General features: G+C 46.9%; 1 protein-coding gene across 1 annotated transcript in view; it reads left to right on the top strand.

The window, feature by feature from the left end:
• LOC142317108 (cytochrome P450 2D17-like) overlaps nucleotides 1-22,673 on the top strand; it is a 137,568-nt gene that overhangs the window by 25,538 nt on the left and 89,357 nt on the right. Inside the window, exons 3-4 of the mRNA XM_075353107.1 lie at nucleotides 16,320-16,472; nucleotides 16,581-16,741. Of these exons, the coding sequence (XP_075209222.1) occupies nucleotides 16,320-16,472; nucleotides 16,581-16,741 (314 nt within the window). The remainder of the gene's footprint in view (nucleotides 1-16,319; nucleotides 16,473-16,580; nucleotides 16,742-22,673) is intronic.

Below are 22,673 nucleotides of genomic sequence, written 5' to 3' on the forward strand. Positions count from 1 at the left end.
TTGTCCATGGAAAGAAGTAGACATCTTATTTTGGCTGGAAGATAGTCTTTCTTCAGCAGATGTTACTCTTGCTTTACCACCTACCCCCACGGACACAAACTTTTTTTCCCTTCCAACACGCCTGTTCCCCTTTCCACCAGCATCTGGCCTTTTGCCACTAATTTTGTTTGTGAACAATTGGCAACTGTTTGGCTGACAGCCTGGCCCGCCCCACTGTACGCGCGGTTAGGAAAATAAAATGGCGATCGCCATTCTTTCAGCACTCAGCAGCACTGATCTAAACCCCGTACCCCCCGCACTCTATACGCTGAATTTTGATTTGATATCATTATTAACAGTGACTAACAGTATTACAGTGAAAACCCAGCTAGTAACTAGCTACGCTTTTGGTGATCGAACCGTTATCGAATGGTAACTCGAACGGTCGAACGTTAAGCAAATCATTCGAGTTTGTCGAACGACTCGAACATTGCCCAAAACAACTCGAATTTGAAATTGGCGAACGGTTCGGTTCGAACACTGCGCATCTCTACTCAACATGTGCAAAACGTCATGATTCTCATTGACTTTGCTGGCGTCAGGATTTGCTTACAGTTTTGTGACAAAACTGCATTAAAAAAAAACCATCAAAAAAGTGATAAAAATGCACAAAGTCTTATAGTTTCTTGAAATAATGCATGAGCAGCCCTTTCAGAATATGTACATTTTATTGCTGTAAGCTCTGGTCAATTAGTTACTTGCTCTCTAATCCTGCTCATGTAAATAAGTAAATATTCACCCCTCTGTATCCACGTCAGTGCTAGTATAGAAATAAATGAAGCCGCGCGTTTGCCGATTCCAGAAGGCATTTTTCATCTGTGAGACTTTTACAATTGCTGACGTTGGCGCACAGGGGTGTGAGGGAATATGGGTATGGGTAGCGGTGCATATTTACTTTTTATTTACATACGGTGGACTAGCTGGCGTGACTATAATTGACCAGAGGTTACAGCAAGAAAACAAAAAAAGGTACAGCAATAAAATGTACATAATTTGAAAGGGCTGTACAAACAATATTTCAAGATACTAGAAGTATCCTACTAAAAAAAAAAATCACCTGGCAGATTCCCTTAATATGGATTGCTTTACTATCTAGAATAAAAGTGAGTTGTGTTTTTTGTGTTTTTTTTTTTTTTTTTTTTTTTAATTTTATGTTTTTTATTGATGTGTTCATATCTGCCTAGGTAAAGGGTGGAGAAATTATTGGAGATTTTATGACCCTGTTAGACAACATGAGAAACAGGTTTAATTTGCTTTATATGCCTTTTGTAGAAGAGATTTGAGCCTTTTGGGGAAGAGGTCATCATCCTTTTATTTCTTAGTAGTCAATGTGTTGTGTTGAACCACACCCACACTGGATATTAAAGGATATAAAATGTTTAACCAAAAAATTACTTTATCAACTGTTTATCATCAATGTCTTTATTAAAAATATATACAGTGCCTTGTGAAAGTATTCACCCTCTTTCCCCCTTGGCTTTTTACCTATTTTGTTACATTACAACCAGTGTTTAAATATTTTGTCCGATTTTGTGTGTGTGTGTGTGTGTGTGTGTGTGTGTGTGTGTGTGATGCATTAGCACTAAATCGGGGAAGTGAATTGAGAAAAAATATTGGCAAAATTACATTTGTGATTTAAAAAAAAAAAGTGAAAATTGCCATGTGCAGATGTATTTATCCCTTTTGCTATGAAACCCCTAAAAAAAAATGTTGGTGCAAGCAATTCCCTTCATAAGTCACATTCTTAGGCTGGAGTCACACTAAGGTATGGCATTCAATGTGAGCGCATAGGATACGATATGCTAATAGCCCTCTGCTCCTGCTGTGCTGTGCCAGCTTGAGCCAAGTGTCTAATCTGCCATAATTTCCATTATTGGCTGATACGATTATCGCACTGCACTCAATGTCATCTGAGTGCAGTCCGATGTTTCACTCGCACCCATAGACTTGATGTGATGAGAGACTCGAGACAATCACAGCATGCTGCAATTTTTTCTTCAGCCCAAATAGGGCTGAGGAAAAACTGGCAGATGTGAGCTGCAGCATTGTCTTACATGGGGCTGAGTGCAATGTGAGATTTCCTCGCATTGCATTTGTGAGAGTCTGAGAGTCATACATTCGTGTTAGCTTACCCTTAGTGAATAGATGTCCAGGGTCTGTCTGTTTATGTGCACCTTCTCTGAAAGGCCACAGAGGCTGCAACACCTTAAAGTAAGAGGCACCGCTAACCAAACAACACCATGAAGACCAAGGAGATCTCAAAATAAATCAGAGACAAAGTAGTTAAGAACAAGTCAGGGTTGGGCTCTAAAAAAAAATAAAATCTCAATCTCTAATGATACCCAGGAGCAACATCAAATGGAAAGAACATGGTACCATAGTACCACAACAAACCTGCCAAGAAAGTTTTGGAAAGCAGCTCTATCAGCCCGGGCAAGGAGGGCATTAATCGGAGAGGAAGCATAGACCAAAGGTAACCCTGAAGGAGCAGCAGAGACTGGAATATCTGTCCATGTGAGCACAATAAGCCATACATCCATAAAGCTGGCATTTATGAAAGATTGCCCAGAAAAAAAAGCCTTTACTTGAAGCCAAGAATTGGAAGGCTTGTTTTGATTTTTGCCAAAACACATGTGGGAGGCTCCTCAAATGTATGGAGAAAGGTGCTGTGGTCAAATAAGGTCAAATAATGCCATATATGATATATATTTTTTGAGCGACCTAATCCCTTTAGCAACCGCTACCTAGCGCCACCTACTCTAATTAATGAATACCCTATCAAATTTCGCTTGGGCGGCTCTAAGAGTTATGACACACCTTCTCCTCCCCCTGGGCTCCCGCACCTGATTGCAATGTTAATTCCCCTTGGGGCTTTTTATACCTGTCTAGCACACTCTACCAGTAGGATTTTCTCCCTTGAAAAAGCAACAGCACCCTCGCGAAACGCGCGTTGGTAGGCAATCCTGCTCCTTCTGGGTATGTGCACTTTATATTCTGCTTGGCTATTTGAACCTGTTATTGTCACATCTTCCCTTGCAATACCTCTTAAATCCCAGTTTTTACTTGTATGAGTCCTCTGGGACCCTGGTTGTTTGATGCACTTACACTTCATTGATAACTTCTTTTTATGCTGTTATTAACTGATCCAGGTATTCCCACTGAGCTACATCCCTGTTTTCTGGGGTCTCTTTATGATAATCATGACTATTTCAGATATATACCAATGATCCTGATTTAGCTGCCGGTATGGTCCTGCCTCCTCAGAACATGCTTTTGCATTTAAAATCAAGTATGTTTCATATCTCACACCTGACTACTGTAATCTGAGTTCTGAGTTGGCAGATACTAACTAAAAAAAACTCCCCCCCCCCCCCCCCCCCCCACACACACACACACACACACACACACACACACAGTGGCCCCCCAGTGAGCCCCCCTTCTTTTTTTTTTCTCTGTTTACCCTAAATCAATTTTGGTATCACCTCTCACACGGCTAACAGAGAAGATAGGTCCCTGGGTTTCACTTCTCCCACGGCTAGTTGTTACCATGCGCAATTTCTATATGCCTCTTTGTACTTTGTGCCCCCCATGATTTATTGGTAGTTGTTTTTAACCATTCCTTGCTGTCTATACGTGTGCAACCTTTATTAATAAATTTTGTATTTTTGCATCATACTCGCTGTTCTCCTGTTCTTTTACTAAATGAGTAGTGCATGCACTCTGCCGGTATATACATGACGGCAGAGTGTTTATTACATGGCTCTTCATGTGAGAATTGTTCTTATTGTATGCTTTTCTGTGTTTTTCACAGCACCTTCTCATTTGAGCATGGACTTCCGTGCCCGCGACCGGGCGTGGCACGCACATTTTAATGACGTTTTGAGTGAGCACCGTAACAGCACGACCAGTGATGTTAACCCTCCCAATCATGAAACTACCATTTTTAAATATAGGGAACTTCTAAAAAAGAGGTTGAAAATCTGTTGGAACTGGGCCCTGTTAACCCGATATCTGGATGGGGACATGATCCCCCGGGGGCTGCGTGTCCAGATATTCCCCTCCTTCCCGGTGGAGGATCCCTCCTTCCGGGAGAAGTGGGAGTCTCTGGCCCACGCCTGCTCTAGGGGGTTCCTGTCCCTTCTCAGGGACCACAATAATACCTCCTTATCCGCCATGGAAACGGAATTGGAGGAATTAGAACGATTGATTAAGACCAACTGCTCAGCTGAGAGGATTACCAAGATGGAAACGGAGATTGAGCATGAGATTTCCAAGTTAGAAAAAGAGATCAGTGGCCAGAAATTGAAGAAATATAACAGGGATCTCTCAGATTGCACCAATACTTCAGTCTATAGATGGCACTCCAGGTCACGTCCGGGTTACCGGACCAGGACTCTGTCTCGTGGGCAATCTGTCTCCATGTCTTCATTGGCCTCCGCTGGCGGTTCATCCTCTGATGTGTCAAGTGGAGTATGTGATTTTGAACAGTGTGTGGGAGCCCGTGTTAAGACCATTAGAAATAGACAAACAGCTGTCAAACAAAATGACAAACAAGAAAAAAAATAAATTACAGGTGATTAACCTCTCCTCACGCACTCTTTCTGACACCCAGCTCGATGTTCTGGCCAAAGGTTTAACTTTTTCTCCAACTAACCATTTTGAATTTTTTTCAGCTTTGAAAGACATCCATTTATTCGCACGCAAAATGGTCCTTAAAAAACTTCACCATAAATGAGACAGTAATGGTCTGGATAGCCCGGCTGAACAGGAGGCGCTACAGGTCCTTGAGGATCTTCTACTTGAACAGTCCAGTGTCTCTACAGGTGTGTTCCCTGCTTCACTACTGCCCAGATCCACAAAGTTCCCCCCCTTGTCGCTATGTCCTGCTGTAGATGTTTTCACCAGACTAGTGACTGATGAATTCAAACAAATCTCAGTCAGAAGACAGGGTGATAATTTAACTCATAAACAAAGAACTGCTCTTACTGAGCTGAGTAATTATAATTATATCATCATCAAACCAGCAGACAAGGGGGGGAACATTGTGATCTGGGCAGTGGAAAATTACGAAAAAGAAGCCTTCCGGCAACTTCGTGATAGGGGTACTTATTTGAAACTACCCCATAATCGCTTACAGCGCTTTTCATTGGAGTTGTCCAAAATCCTGGAGACGGCGCTTGAGAGTGGCATTATCAATAAAAAAAATGATGGAGGGGCTCTCCACGAAATATCCTAAGATACCGACCTTTTATTTACTACCTAAAATCCATAAAGATACCCTTAGTCCCCCGGGGCGCCCTATTGTGTCCGGCATCGAGGGTTTGTGTGACCCAATATGTAAATTTATCGATTACCATCTTAAACCTATTGTTGAAACCTTACCCTCATATGTTCGTGACACGACGGACGTCCTCGGGAGGATTGATGGCATCTTTATGGATCAAGATATGCTGATTGTTACAGCAGACGTGGAGAGCCTCTATACGTGTATATCACATTCAGATGGCCTGAGGGCGGTCCACCTCTTTCTTGAAATGAGCGATCGGGATGGCGAGTTGAACCTGTTCATCCTCGAGCTGCTCCACTTTGTCCTTACGCATAATTTTTTTATTTTTAAGGAAACTTTTTATTTACAGCAGCGCGGCACTGCCATGGGGGCGGCCTGTGCCCCTTCGTATGCCAACCTCTTCCTCGGCATGTGGGAGAGGTTGGTATTTGGCGATGGGGGCATAGGCACCAGCTCCCATGTGCAGTGCTGGCTTCGATACATCGACGATGTATTATTTTTTTGGCAGGGCACAGTGGAACAGCTTGATGAATTCATGGGTCAACTTAATACTAATGATCTAAATATTAAATTGACATACAAATACAGCAGCAGGCGCATTGACTTCCTTGATATTAACATTGAAGTGGATTCTCTATCATCTATACAGACAACCATGTATCGTAAATCCACTTCAGTCAATGCCCTGCTGCATGCATCGTCAGCTCATACTTCTACCATACGCGCCATCCCGACCGGTCAGTTTTTAAGGATCAGGCGGATCTGCTCCTCTGACCAATCATTTGAAAGACAGGCCACAGAACTCAGGCGCCGTTTCCAGGATCGCGGATACAGTAACCGCTGCATTAAAAAGGGATATTTACGGGCTAAAAACACCCCCCGCATTCAGCTGCTTCAGTATAAGTGTAAACAACAACAACCACAGACTGATCTCCCTATTCGTTTTATAGGGACTTTTAACAACCAATGGCAACTGATGCGGGACATCCTCAGGAGACACTGGCCTGTTCTACGTACAGATCCAATTTTGGCCGATATTTTACCTTCAGGTCCTCTCATGACAGCTCGCCGAGCGAAAAATCTCTTACATCTTGGTAAGGAGTCACTATGTACCTTGTCCTCCAAATCCTTTCGGCACTCGTGGCCCTTTACAGGGATGTTTTCCCTGTAGGCGTTGCATTGCATGCCCTAATATCCTTCGTGCCACGAGTTTTTCATCATCGGACGGCACACGGATTATGAACATACGGTATTACATCACCTGCACCACCACGTACGTGATTTATTATGTTACTTGTCCGTGTTCTCTGGTATATATAGGTCTTACATCACGTGAGCTGTGGGTACGTACCAGAGAGCACGTACGTGACATTCGTGGTGCAGCAGATGTCACTGATGAGTCTCCTGAAGACACTTCCGCGGCACTTCAGGAGATTCCATAAGTGTGATTCCTCTGGTCTTAAGGTTAGAGGCATTGATGTTATCCGTGGCGGCTCCCGGGGTGGTGATCTTAAAAAGCGATTTGGCTCAAGTTGAAGCCCGCTGGATCGCCACCCTTGGCACTTTAACGCCTGCAGGTCTCAATGAAAACATCAGTTTTGTTTCTTTTCTATAGGGCCCTTTTTGTGGTTTGGGTTTTGTTTTTGTTTTTATTTTGGTTTGAATTAGATACTGGCCTCCTCTTCTTCATCTGGTCTATTTTATTATTTGTTATTGTTTTTAAATTTCTTTTCACTTTTCTACCTTTAACTCATTTTTTATTATGGTATGTGTGCTCTGCCTCGCTAGTCATTGTGTGTGTATTTACTATGCTTCTCTTTCCTATTTTTTGGCTATAGTCGCTCTCTGATGTACCTTCTGACCCATCGTATGAATCTCGGAATAACATTTCCAGTATTTGATGTTCCCAAGCCGGTGTCTGCAATCCTCATGGCTATCTTTTAATGTCATGGATGAATACCGAACGGATGTCTTCTCGATCCACGTCATCTATTTACGGACATTCTTCATTGGCCATATGCTTTTTGAAATACTGCCCTTTTTCCTGGAGGATCATCATTCTTTTGATTGTGTATTCATGTTTACATATCCCCATACTGATACTCTCCTCAGGGTTAAAATTGTATTACAGGTGGATGGGTGGTCTGTTTGGAATATAATCCCCCCCCCTCCTCCTTATGCATTTTACTGTGAGGGGTTGTTTGGCCTGGTGGTTACATCTATTGGGGCACTTCTATGGATATGCCACTACCCTGATGCTTACTGACGCCCTTGCTCTTGGCGGTTTATCTAGGGGGTCTGCGTCCTGCCCTTTTGGTTACGCATACCTGGGGCGGCATGCCTGCACTCCGTGATATTCACTGCTGATTGCAGGACCGGTCCGTTTTCATCAGTCTTTCTTATCTATTCATTTCATTCACCTCTCTTCTTCTTGTCATATATATATATATATATATATATATATATATATATATATATATATAATATATATGCCCATGCTATATTTTAGGTTGCTATAGCAACCATTGATATAAGACATTTGTTTTATATTTATAGTATGGGGATTTAGTCCTTTGAAAGACACCTTCCATCGTTTCCTTGTATTTTGTACACATCCCGATATATATCATTTCTTCTGTGTTAACCTTGAAATGATTTTTATTGGGATGTTTTATGGGTATTGTATGCCCCCCCTTTATTTAATGGCAGGGGACTTGGTTTTGTATGAATGCCCTATTTGTCTTACTAATCTGCTGGCTGTCACAGAGATAACTATCTTCTGTTCTGTGGTAAGACAGCCAGGGGCGGGATTTCCGGGAATTCCCTGTCTGTGATGCCCTCTGCCCTGTCAAGTTGTTGTCATGGCTACGCATTCTTAACTTCTTGTGCCACAGAGACAATCTCCCCCATGTCAATACAGCCTGGGGTGGGATTCCCTGGAATTTCTTTGTCCGTGACACCCCCTGCCCCGTCAAGTCGTTGTCAGGACTACGCGCCTTCAATGCCCTGTGTTATGGAGATTATTCTCCCCTCTCCAGGCTAACACAGTCAGGGGCGGGACTAACGGGAATTCCCTTGTCTGTGACGTTGCCCGCTTTGCTTGGCTTGTGCCGGGTTGGATCACGTTGTTGTCGGGGTGACGCATCTCTGACACCACGTGTTCCTTCCCCACATGGTCAGAAGGCGGGACATCCGGACTGTCGGGCTTCTCCTGCACCATGTCTACCAGTATGTTTTTTACTGTTTATATCACTTTAAACGCTATGGTATATGTGGACGGCATTCATATGCTTTATGGATCTTGTATGATACTTATTTTTTGAGCGACCTAATCCCTTTAGCAACCGCTGCCTAGCGCCACCTACTCTAATGAATACCCTATCAAATTTCGCTTGGGCGGCTCTAAGAGTTATGACACACCTTCTCCTCCCCCTGGGCTCCCGCACCTGATTGCAATGTTAATTCCCCTTGGGGCTTTTTATACCTGTCTAGCACACTCTACCAGTAGGATTTTCTCCCTTGAAAAAGCAACAGCACCCTCGCGAAACGCGCGTTGGTAGGCAATCCTGCTCCTTCTGGGTATGTGCACTTTATATTCTGCTTGGCTATTTGAACCTGTTATTGTCACATCTTCCCTTGCAATACCTCTTAAATCCCAGTTTTTACTTGTATGAGTCCTCTGGGACCCTGGTTGTTTGATGCACTTACACTTCATTGATAACTTCTTTTTATGCTGTTATTAACTGATCCAGGTATTCCCACTGAGCTAAATCCCTGTTTTCTGGGGTCTCTTTATGATAATCATGACTATTTCAGATATATACCAATGATCCTGATTTAGCTGCCGGTATGGTCCTGCCTCCTCAGAACATGCTTTTGCATTTAAAATCAAGTATTTTTCATATCTCACACCTGACTACTGTAATCTGAGTTCTGAGTTGGCAGATACTAACTAAAAAAACTCCCCCCCCACACACACACACACACACAGTGGCCCCCCAGTGAGCCCCCTTCTTTTTTTTTTTTCTCTGTTTACCCTAAATCAATTTTGGTATCACCTCTCACACGGCTAACAGAGAAGATAGGTCCCTGGGTTTCACTTCTCCCACGGCTAGTTGTGACCATGCGCAATTTCTATATGCCTCTTTGTACTCTGTGCCCCCCATGATTTATTGGTAGTTGTTTTTAACCCTTCCTTGCTGTCTATACGTGTGCAACCTTTATTAATAAATTTTGTATTTTTGCATCATACTCGCTGTTCTCCTGTTCTTTTACTAAATGAGTAGTGCATGCACTCTGCCGGTATATACATGACGGCAGAGTGTTTATTACATGGCTCTTCATGTGAGAATTGTTCTTATAGCATTTGTGAGAGTCTGAGAGTCATACATTCGTGTTAGCTTACCCTTAGTGAATAGATGTCCAGGGTCTGTCTGTTTATGTGCACCTTCTCTGAAAGGCCACAGAGGCTGCAACACCTTAAAGTAAGAGGCACCGCTAACCAAACAACACCATGAAGACCAAGGAGATCTCAAAATAAATCAGAGACAAAGTAGTTAAGAACAAGTCAGGGTTGGGCTCTAAAAAAAAATAAAATCTCAATCTCTAATGATACCCAGGAGCAACATCAAATGGAAAGAACATGGTACCATGGTACCACAACAAACCTGCCAAGAAAGTTTTGGAAAGCAGCTCTATCAGCCCGGGCAAGGAGGGCATTAATCGGAGAGGAAGCATAGACCAAAGGTAACCCTGAAGGAGCAGCAGAGACTGGAATATCTGTCCATGTGAGCACAATAAGCCATACATCCATAAAGCTGGCATTTATGAAAGATTGCCCAGAAAAAAAAGCCTTTACTTGAAGCCAAGAATTGGAAGGCTTGTTTTGATTTTTGCCAAAACACATGTGGGAGGCTCCTCAAATGTATGGAGAAAGGTGCTGTGGTCAAATAATGCCAAAATTGAAGTTTTTGGCCACCAAAGTAAAACCTATGCCTGGTGCTAAATCAGCACAGCTCATAATCTCAAGAACACCATCCCCACAGTGAAACATGATAGTAGCAGCATCATGCTGTGATGTTCTACAGCAGAGACAGGGAAAATGGTCCAAGTTGAGGGGAAGATGGATGGTGCGAAATACAGGGCTATCCTTGAGCATAGCCTGTTTTAGTCTGTCAGTGATTGATTTGAGACTGGGACGGCAGTTCACTTTCCAACAAGACAATGACCCAAAGCACACTGCTAAAGCAACACTAAAATGCTTTAAGGGCAAATGTGTAAATATATTGGAATGGCCTAGCCAAAGCCCAGATCTCCAATTGAGAATCTGTGGTCAGACTTGAAGATTGCTGTACACCAGGAGCTAGAGCAGTTTTGACTTGAGCAACTGGCAAAAATCCCAATGGCAAGATGTGGAAAGATCATAGAGACTTATCCAAAGCGACTTGCTGTAATTGCTGCAAAACAAGGCTCTACAAAGTAGAGATCCACCCGCGCCTGTTTACCGCTTAGATTGCGCTGTCAAACGCTCTCCGGCGGGGATTACGCTGTTCACCGATGCCATCAATACAAATGCTGTGGACAAATAAGCGCAGTAGGGTCTTATTAAAACAGAAGGAGGATACTGTGCTAGTAAGGTTCTCACCTTGTATAGTTGTGTCACCCAAAACCAGTAGTACGAGTGTAATCAACTGCTGCAAGGTCCACAAGCCCAGAGGCTGAAGCAGTATGAAGGATCCAGAAGAAACGTGGATTAAACTGCGCTGCTGTAGAAGAAAAGCAGTTCGAAATTGCTTGGCAGGCGATATAGGTGCTTTATTCAACGCGTTTCAAAGTGAATCTCCACTTCTTCTTCTGGATACGCACCGAATTACAAGTGAGAGCACAAGTTCAACAAAGTTCATTCTGCAGCATGAGACGCAGGTAGACGCAGCAGAGTTCATTTTGATATATACTGGGAGAAGACCTATTAAGGGATCACATTAAATGTGCAGAATGTGATTAAAGTGTAGAAGGAATCCTCCGTGAAAGAAATAATGACTGATCAGTTCTGGCAGAGAAAGAAGCTATTTTCTCTATTACAAAATTGCTTATTTTCATGTGAACTATTGATTTATTAAATAAAAATTAACATGACAATTACACTTTTACGCATCATTACAGCATTTTGTTTTGCTGCTGGAGTGGTGCTGCTAATCTAACTTTACCGACACCAGTCTAAGGCTATTTTCACACTTGCGTTGAGCGGCATCCATCACAATCAGTTGTGTGACTGATGTAACGGATGCGTTGCAGATAGTGTCACAACTGATGTGACTAATGCAGCAAAACAACGATCCGTTATTTTTTTTTTTTTTTTTTTTTTTTTTTTTACTGTTTTACCGGTGGCAGGATATTGTGAACAATCAGCTGATCACCCGGCGATCAGACGATCAGCTGATCATTCACAAAACCCAGTTGATCAGCTGATCGCTCACAAAAGCCGGCCACCGGGCGATCAGCTGATCGTTCGGCCGCTGAGAGAGAGAAACATTGATTGCAATGATTAAACATAAGAGCTGAGCATGCGCAGTGAAAAAAAGGTTTCCGACGCTCAAAAAACGCTACATGCTGCATTCCTGCCGCCCGACGGTCAGTCGTTCTGTGACGCCCTGGACTAGTCAGGTCGTCCCAGGTAGTCCGATGCGCGCACACACCCCCCCCCTCCCATTAGAAAGGTTACAGCAGCCAAACTGAAAACCTTTGTCACCACCCTCAGGGTTTGATGTTCACACCAGGGGGGCGGAGCCAGGTGGTTGGCTCCACCCACCGAGGAGTTCACAGGCCCGGAAGTGGGAAAACAGTGAGTGAGAGTTGATCATTGACCGTGGAGTGAAGAGAAGTCAAGTTCAAGGGCAGACCTGTACCCAGGCCTGCCAAAGTCTACACCAGGTGTCTGGGTTGGAGCCCATCCGGATCCGAGCAGCCCAGCTGCTAACGCGGGGGCAGCACAAATGCTCTTTTGTGTGCGTCTAAAAATGGACATAAGAAGATGGACACCGCCAGACCACACATCAGAAGGGAGGTCAAAGTGACTCCCTCTGCCTCATTACAGTGAACGTTCCATTGGGAATTTTGTCTGAACCATGTTTTTCAGAGGTTTAGGGTATGTGCCCACGATGCAGCGTGTCTCCTGACTGTGGTTTTATACTCACCTGCCGGCATCTTCACCTTTAAATCAGCACCGCACTGGTCTCGCAGCACCATCTTGAGAGGACAACTTCTGACTAGCCTGAAGTCAGAAGTAACAATACAAGCTCTCATGCATGTTTTGAGTGCCAGGTCAAGGCTCTCATAGACTTGTATTGAAGAGTGGCCTCTGGCACGCTCTATGAAACACTGGAGCTGCCGGCAGGTCACAGATGAGAGCAGAAACGATAGAAGGTGAAGATGGCGTATAAGGCTACTTTCACACTTGCGTTAGTCGCAATCCGCCGCTTTGGAAAACAGCGCAATCCGTTAACAGCTTGCGCTGTTTCCCATAGACTTGTATGGATGACGGATTGCGACTAATGTGTCTGCGTTGCATCCACCGTGTGACGGATCAGTTGTGGAACTGTACCGCCCCGGGGCTCGGCCGGCTGCCGAGCCGCTCGGATCCGTGCTCGTCGGTGGGTGGCTCGAGCTCTCCACGGACCCGGGGGGTCACGTTGCTCTGAAAGGGGGTTGGCGCTACACGTAGGGACTTCGGTGGGGAGGTCCACGGCCGGAGCCGTGGTGGTTTGCAGGGGATTTAAGTTCGAGACGCCACCCAAGGGTTGTGGTGAATGGATGGACTCCACCGCTGTCGTTGACTAGGCTCCCAGGGATGGTGTTGCGCAGCTTGGTGTTGACCCCTCCGTGGGTAGGGGGATGATGGTCCCGGGGGCCCGATGGAGGTGCTGAGGCGAGGGGATGGATACGTGCTGGGGTGTCGGTGCAGTGCGCGGCCCGAAGGCACTGGTGTACTCTCTGTGATAAACACGCTGGAGTCTCTGGTAAACCAAACAAGATGGTGAACGGTGCCTGCAGCCGGCTGCAGTTTCCCCTTAACAGGTTGGTGGTTTCCGCCTTTCTCCTGCATCTTTCTTTTGTAAAAGTTGCGACTCTTATGCCTAAGCAACGGTAGTCCGCTCCCCGGCTTGCTATTTGTCGGGAGAGCCCTGTTTGCCCGCAGACGCTGGCCCCTTGGGTCTCTATGCCTTGGCGGTGGCTTTACCCTATTGGTTGGGCTGTTGTCTTCAGTCGGGTCTTGTGTGGGAAAGGTCCTAAAGTCCAGTCCTCAATCAGTTGATTTGACTTAGCCTAGTTGTTTCTGGGCCTCATACTAGGTCTGAGTATCCCTCCTGGTGCTCCGGTTTCCAATCTGTTCCCCGGTTCAGTAACGGCGGGCCACCGCCCATCCCCGGTCCCTACGGTTCCACCGGCTGTAATCCCAGCTCCTGCAGGCGGCCACCACCGTCTGCCTCTTTGCCAGAGGTGACTGGGCTCCAACCCAGCCACCAGAGTAGTCTATGGCAGGCCTGGGCGCAGGTCTGCCCTTGGACACAATCTCTCTCCTCACTGTCAAAACTACTCTGCCTGTCAACTTGAACTTGTCTGTGTTTTCCCGCCTCCAGGCCTGTGAACTCCTCGGTGGGCGGAGCCAACCACCTGGCTCCGCCCCCTGGTGTGGACATCAAACCTGGAGGGTGGTGACAAGGTTTTTAGTTTGACTGATGTCGTCTAATCGGGAGGGGGTGTGGTGTTGTGTGTGACTACCTGGGACGACCTAACTAGTCCAGGGCGTCACACTACCGTCAGGCGAACAGAAGTGGACAAACCACAGAACTGAGACCCCCAGTTGTTCTATACCACGGGGACCTGCTTACCAGAGACAGGTGCAGGGGAAGAAGGTACTAGAGAACTAAACTGGCACTAGGACGAAGGGGACATGGAGGCAAAACCAGCCGGCCTCGGGCAACCAGTCAATATTTACCAGCAGTGAGTAAACCAGTTACACTGAATACCTGTGTGGACTCCCTTCTTCTGATGCCTACTGCACCATACACCCTCTGGGGCAAAACCCTACTTGCGGAGTGTGTACCATTCTAGCTGCCAATGCCACCAGCCCCAGTAGAGACATTCTGCAGCGGCTGCCCCTGGAAAAAGTGACTTAGCGAAACGATCGTTGGGGATCCCCTCTCCCACCCACCGTGACAACACATCTCCACAGGTAAATACTGACCTCTTACAAAGAGTCCTTATCATTGTTGCCCCCTATTTTTACTCCTGTGCCATTGTTATCCCTCCAATATGTGGGCTATTCATGCATTGTTCTATCTTCTCTATTTTCTATCTAATATAGCGTTAGTCTATATATACCATAAGCCATCGCCCCTTTCTATAATTGCATAGTACACATGATATTCAGTTATATTATAGGCATGCTGCTAGCACTTTTAAATTGCTGCATATCTACTTTATTTATATGCTTAATCTTTTTTTGGGCTAGAGTTATAAACTTTGCTCTTTGAGAACTTATTTTGTGATCCTACATGCATAACCGATTACCTGGCTTGCCTCCTTTTCCCACAATGGGAGTAATGTACTTTTACATGAGGACTCTTTGATATCTGATATTTAATACCATTATACTTGAAATGCATAGGATTATATTTACATAATCTTTTTCAGTGGTCATGCTGCCTGGGAGGGGGACTCTATTTCTTTTTTCATGTTTTATCCCTTGCAGGTTATTATGCAACTTGGCTGTCATTGTCTTTTTACCTGATCTACATGTTTCCAATATTTTTGTATTTTTTTCACCTTTTGCATATTTAATAAAAATATTTATAAATTCTAAAGAGTTCACTACAATTTTTGTTTCAGTTCTTTTTTTTCTCCTTCTTATATCATATATACTAGCTGTTGTACCCGGCGTTGCCTGGGATAGTAACTGTCTCTCTTCCTGTCTCTGTCTGCCTGTCTGTGTCTATTAGTCTGTGTCTTTGTGTCTGTCTGTCTCTGTGTGTCTGTCTCTTTCCCTGTCTCTATCCATGTATGTCTCTGTCTTTATCCATGTCTGTCTCTCTGTCTATCTCTCGGTCTGTCTCTGTATTAGGCTCTCTCGCTGTCTGTCTTTATCTATCTCTGTCTGTCTGTCTATATCCGTCTCTGTCCGTCTCTATCTCTGTGTCTGTTTGTCGCTCTCTACTGTATCTTTGTCTGTCTCTCTCTATTTCTGTATCTGTGTCTCTGTCTCTTTCCCCGTCTGTCTGTCTCTTTCCCCGTCTGTCTGTCTCTTTCCCCGTCTGTCTGTCTCTTTCCCCGTCTGTCTGTCTCTTTCCCCGTCTCTGTCTGTCTCTTTCCCCGTCTCTGTCTGTCTCTTTCCCCGTCTCTGTCTGTCTCTTTCCCCGTCTCTGTCTGTCTCTTTCCCCGTCTGTCTGTCTCTCTCTCTCTCTCTTTCCCGTGGCTGTCTCTGTCTGTGTCCGTCTCCCCACTGACATCATATTATCTCACACAGAAGCTTCTTATACTATGAATGTCCTTCGTTCCTATAAAAACCAATTACAGCTGCAATTCATAACCTGTAACTCCTAGCTCCATTGACTTTAATGGAGGCAGTTTTTTTTGGAGAGTAACTGTAAAGCGCGGGGTAAAATTTTCCCGTCAAAACAAAGTCTACAACGTTCCCTGAGTCACATGAGGTGTCTGTGCAAAATGTCGTGATTGTAAATGTGACGGTGCAAATTACTTTAGCATACATACATACCCACATACATAAATACATACAAAGACTCAGCTTTATATATATATATATATATATATATATATATATTATAATATAATATATAAATATAATTTCATCTTTAGCACTTTCTGTCTACTCTATTTCATAATGGAGACATTTCATGCAGTAAGGAATTTCATATACTATGAGGGGCTGTGTTGTCTACTCGGCAGCACCTTCTGATGTACAGATATTCTTCCCCAGGGATTGCCTTCACTGGCTATGGTCAACACTGGAAGGAGCAAAGGCGATTTACCCTATACACTTTGAGAAACTTTGGCATGGGAAAGAAATCAATGGAAGAGCGTATTCGTGAAGAAGCTGGCTACCTCTGCTCCGCTTTTCAAGCCAATGATGGTACCTAAAATTTACTTTACTTTTAAAATAACTTTTATTCTAGCTATTAGTATCAATCACTATACTAAAAAACAATGCAATGTTCTGATATTGGTTATCTGTTTTCAGGATGTCCCTTTGATCCCTTTATGGTGATTACTAATGCCGTCAGCAATGTCATCTGCTCAATTATCTTTGGAGATCGATTTGAATACAGTGATTCGTCATTTGAGAGAATGATTTATCTGCTAAAAGAAATGTTTGAGCTGGAAAGCAAACCAATCACTCAGGTGAATATCTATTCAGTATATGGATGTATATATGTATGTTTCAGTCAATTTAATTACTTCTCACTTGAACAGAGGCTAGAATACCTTATTTTAACAATGACTTTGTTGACCGCTTTGGTAATGGAGGAGACACTGATGCCGATATCCTTGGGCAGTGAAGACTCTGCCCTAGCTAGTTGTAGTAATACTGGTGCTGCCCTGCCAGGTAGGGGCTATTCTGGGGCTGGTCAGCAGGTGTGATCCGTATTTCATTCTGTGACTAAATACGACCAAACCTGGCCCTATCTAAACCAAGGAGTTTCCCATTATTCTCCTTGGTTGATACCTGTAGTCCTACCTCGTGCTAACCTTGATGTTGTGCCTTGACACTGCTTGCCTGACCTCCTGGGATCTGTCCCTAGATATTTCTTCGACTTTGCTTTGTCTTCTGATTTTGTCCATGTTCTTGATCTGAATAATCTGCACATTCTTGCCTCACACTTATGCCTTGAGCAAACAACTGCTCTGAAGACGCAATTCGAGCATTCCTATTTTAGTGCCTGTACAGGGATTAAAGTGTGAAGCTGAGGGTGCCTCTGGGACCTGCTAATTAGGCAGGCTTATGTCAAGTCTGCCTAAGTTATGCTTTTTGAATTGATGGCCCCAGACAGACCCTTACACATCTATCGGAGATCTCCGGTATCATTCAGTGAGCCGAAGCTACTACAGAATATATTATAGCCCATCCACAACACTTCTGTTATCTCACCACATGACTATTATTCCTCATTGATGTGTGACAAGTAGAAATTGCACAGATGATCTAAAATCATCCAGCAACTGGGGGGAGTTAATACTTCAGCAGGAGACAAGAAGTATCCAACAGTTTCCTTTCTGCAAAAGGAAATAAGTGTGTCTGTCTCTGCAAAGAAGGAGCGCTGCTCAAAGTCTAGCGTATGTGTCGAGGGCGGGGGCCAGCTTCCCCGACACGGGGGCTGCTCAGGGGGATCGCGCCCGGATCCGGTGCCTTCTCCTCGGTGGCTCGAGCGGGGCCGGACCCGGAGCTCGAGCAGCGCTCCTCGCCCACGAGTGAAAAGGGGATTTGGGATGGATAGAGTTCGTGACGCCACCCACGGGTTGTGGTGATGGTGGGCACCACCGCTGCTGGTGACGGGGTTCCCGGGAGCGATGGCGGGGAGCAGCTAGGTGCTGACCCCTCCGTGGGTAGGGGCTGTTGGTTCCGGGGCCCGGTGGCGGGTTGTATTCCCATAGGATGGGGGCTCGCAGGGTGCAGGGTCGCGGTGCAGCGCGGCGTGGTGCCGGATGGCACTGGTGTACTCACTCAGACACAGATGGACAGAGTCTCTGGTAAACCAAACAGCTGGATGGACGGGGCCCGCGGCCGGCTGCAGTGCTTCCCTGGATGGGTTGATGGTGGCTGTCGTTTCCCTGCACCTGTGTTTGTATGTTGACTCCAATGCCTGGGCACCGGTAGTCTGCTCCCCGACGTATATGTGCCGGGGGAGCCCCTTTGCCCGCAGACGCTGGCCCTTTGGATCTCTGGCCCTTGGCGGAGGCACTTATCCAAAATGGTTGGGCTGTTGCCTTCAATTGGGATTTGGTTGGGAATGAACCCCTGAGGTCCAGACCGCAATCAGAGAATTTGACTAGAGGTTGGCTTTAAGCCTAGTCGGGGTTTGAGTACCCTGCTTGGTGCTTGGCTCCAATCTGCTCCCCGGTTCGGTACCGACGGGCCACCGCCCGACCCCGGTCCTATGGTTCCGCTGACCTTCGCCAACTCCTGCAGACGGCAACCACCGTCTGCCGACCTTGCTGGAAGGGCCTGGGCTCTGACCCAGACACACACAGTTCTTACTCCTCCTCCTGCCCAGGACTGGACTCTTTGACCACCACTGGACTAACTGACTATGTTTTTCCCGCCTCCAGGTTGTGAACTCCTCGGTGGGCGGGACCAACCACCTGGCTCCGCCCCACCTAGTGTGGACATCAACCCTGGAGGGTGGCAACAAGGATTTAATGTTTGACTGGTGTGACCTGTCCAGGGAAGGGGGATGTATGGTGTTGTGTAGTAACCTGTGACCCCTGGGATCCAGGGCGTCACATTCGTTTCCTGTGAAGAGTCCAGCCAGTCCAGGAAAATGACTTTCAGGAGTGGAGAATATCTAGGACACTTCAAGAGCAAACTCTGTTGTGCAATAGAAATATAGAGGAGAGAAGTGACTGAGTACAGAATTCACCCATCCCTCTCACCTCACTGCATGATAAGGTACAGTATTCTGCTCTGTGTACATCCACTGTGTTAGGCTAAGTTCACACTTCCGTTGTTTTGCATGAGTCACAATCCGTAGCCTTGAGGAATTACGGTATCCTGCAAAATATTTTGCAGGAATCCTGGTTTTCCCCATAGGCTTCTATTAGTGAAAGATTGTGACTGATGATGCTGTGTTGCATCCGCTGCGTCGCGGTCAGTCGTTTTTTAACTGACCGCCGGGCGGGAGCAACACAGCCTGTAACGTTTTTTGAGCAGCGCGATCCGTAGGATTTCGCTGCGCATGCGCTCTGGCTCCCCGCCCCCGTAACCAGGATAAACATCGGGTAACCAAGCAATGCGCTTTGGTTAGTTATCCGATATTTACAGTGGTTACGTGTGCATGGAGCCAGTGCTAAGCTGGTATCCAAGATAAATATCGGGTAACCAAGCAAAAAGTGCTTTCATTTTAGTTACCCGATATTTACCCTGGATACAGTGTGCAAGGAGGCCGACACTTCACCACTCGGCGCCGCCCCCTCCTGCACTCTGCATGTGTACATGTGGCGCCCCAGGACCTGGTCGCCACAACAGCATTGCCCTTCCAAAGTGTTAATGCTGTGCCTGGAGGTAATGGGGAGGTCCATTGGCCAGCAAGTTTAACATCCACCGCAGTTCTCCCTCCGGCCAGCAGGGGGAGCTCTGAACCTGGAATTCCAGGGAGCCTTCCTCAAGTCTGACCTGAGGGAGGAAGTAGGTTCAGTCTGTAGAGAGAAGTGATAGTGAGCAGACGCAGAGTGTGCTGTCCTGTGGATCTGGGGCCTAGAGCTAGAGTAGCTTGGCCCAGGGAAGCAGGAGTAGCAGAGAGGCAGCGGAGAGACTCGGACATCGGAGTCTGTGGCCACCAGGGCTTAAAATACTCCCTGGTAGCCGAATCCGAAGGGCAGGAGAGCTGCAAGCACCTGGCCCATAAACATCCCGAAGGTACAGCTGCAGCATCAGGGCCCGGTGAGGACTCCAGCAGAGAAGCACCAGAGAGGGCCTGCGCAGCCTGCTACAGAGGGAAAGGGACGTACCATCGGTCCCAGCAGCAAAGAGGGCCATTGCTGGATTCAGAGAAGCAGGGTCCTATCATAACAAAGAAAAGCACAGGAGTAGGCCTCATACTCAGCTGGCCAGAAAGATCACCCCAAGTACTTCCAGGCCGACCGGATCCCCATCACCACCTGTAACGGTCTCCCAGGACTGGACTGTTCCCAAAGTAAAAGAGGAAAAGGTAAAGAGACTGTTGTTTGTGCCTGGTTCTTTCATTGCCTGTTGGCCCTGCACCGTGTTAGCCACACAACACCATAGACTTTCACGAGCACTAACAGTGTCCCCGGGGCTCCGCTCCACCTGTGGGGAGCAGTACCACCATTGCTGCTATATCATCACCCCGGAGGCCTCACACAGCAGCGGCGGCTTAATAGCCGCACACCCCAGGTGGCGTCATGAACACAAACTTTATTCATCAAGCCACATATTCTACTGACACCCACCAGGGCCACGGAGCCGGGCCCAGCCACCACTGACTACCACCGGACTTGTCCGGCCCGGCACCGGGTGTCCCATAGCCCTGGGGTGGGCGAGTCATACACACTCTCACACACTCACACACACTCACTCACTTGTCCCCAGCCCTGCAGTCCCCGCGGCACTGACGTCCTCAGCTCCACGGCCCTGCTCGGCTCCGCCCCCTCGCGCTCCGCCCCCTCCCGCACTCCGCATGTACACAGACACAGACACAGACACACATATACACACTCGCTCACCTGTCCCCAGCCATGCAGACCGCGGCACTGACGCCCCCAAACTCCGCCCCCCCAAACTCTGCCCCCCGCACACAATGGAGTCCGACAAAGAAATTCTTTTCTTTGTCACCGTTGTCATCCGTTGTACAATGCATCAGTCACATGCGTCAAGCAACGCATGTGACTGATGCAAAACAACGGAAGTGTGAACTTAGCCTAAGGAGAAAGACTCTGCAAAAAGAGAAGATAATCTGTGAGCAGACAGTTATATATATTGTTCTGGGAGCTCGGGGTGAAGATTATTAAAACCTGCCATCTACTACTGCCTGGAACAAGTGTATAGAGCGGTGTTCTCGCTGGAAACTGTTACATCACTTCAGGTATAGAAGATGCTGTTAAGTGTGCCCTGATTTAATCCTCCAAATTTCCAAACAACTCATGTTTACTTTGCCCAGCCTCCCTATACAGAGTGGCGAACATACAACAGATGATGTAACTTGTATGTGCAATGATAACCGTTTACAATACAGTGACAAGTAGGCATATGATTGTATTGCTGTCAGTCTTCAGAATAATTTCCTGGTGGATTTTAAGTACAAGATGCTGATCCAATGGAGGATCAAAATCGCTGAATATAATTAATCAGGACACTAAACCACTAGATGTCTTGTACATCAAGAATACCAAGCTACTGCCATGAACGTTTTGCTGTATTGATATACGGTAGTGTGTCGCCCTGGGCAAGTCAGGGGACACAGGTCACACACCACCACACCCTACATCCCAGGTAGGAACATCTAAGCTAACCAAAAACCCTTGTTGCCTTCCTCCAGAGGCTGATGATTCACACCAGGGGGTGGGCCAGGCGGTTGGCTCCGCCCACCGAGGAGGACACAGCTCTGGAGGCGGGAGAAACCAGGCAGATAGCTCAGGGGAGTGAAGGAGTAAACAGCTAAGATGAGCTAAGGAAGTGAAAGTGAAGGAAAGAAAAGTAGTAAAGGAGGAAAGCAAGTGAGGTGACAAGAAGGAAGGAAAGCCTGAAGGGTCCAGCTTTGTGTAGGGCCAGGTCAGCAAGGTCAGCAACGGCGGTGACTGTCTGGAGGGGGACCGTTTGGAAGTTCCTGGAAGGACCCCGTTGGCTGTGTGCCCGGCGGTCTGGAGCAGTGTTCCGAAGGACAGTCAGCACCAGGGCAGGGGCCTCTCGGACCCCGGCAAGGCTAGGAGTCGCCACAATTTGCCGAATCCGTCAGTGAAGGGGACGTAGATTCCCCCAACAACCAAGTCCCGATTGAAGGCAACAGCCCAGCCAGTATAGAAGAGACACCGCCACCGCCAAGGCACCCGTTTCTTAGGGCCAGCGCCTGCGGGCAAAGAGTAGAGCTCCCCCGGTCCAGCTTGAAGCCGGGGAGCGGGTTACCGGTGGGGACCCATCGCAACCAACAAGTACGCCAAGGTGCAAGGAAAAGGGACATCACCGTCAGCTACTGGGAGAGCAAGTGCAGCCGTCCGTGGGACCGTCTATCCAGCCGTTTGGTTTACCGTAAAAACTGTGTCCACGTCTCAGGCTGAGTGAGTACCACAGTGCCGCAAGGCACAGCGCTGCCCCCGCGTCCCTGCGCCCACCAGGCCCTGCACCTCCATCCCCATCACCGGGCCCCGGGATCACCAACCCCTACCCACGGAAGGGCAACACAACACCTGGCTGCTCCGCATCACCATCCCCGGGAGCCCCGTACCGAGCAGCGGTGGTGAAATCACCACAACCGTGGGTGGCGTCACGGACAATAATCATCCCCACACCCAACAATCCCCCTTTCACTCACGGGCGAGGAGTGCCGCTCGAGAAGCCCCCGGGATCCGGCCCACCGCTCGAGCCACCACTGAGCAGCAGCCG

This window comes from Anomaloglossus baeobatrachus, chromosome 6 (assembly GCF_048569485.1).
Source record: "Anomaloglossus baeobatrachus isolate aAnoBae1 chromosome 6, aAnoBae1.hap1, whole genome shotgun sequence".
NCBI lineage: Eukaryota > Metazoa > Chordata > Amphibia > Anura > Aromobatidae > Anomaloglossus > Anomaloglossus baeobatrachus.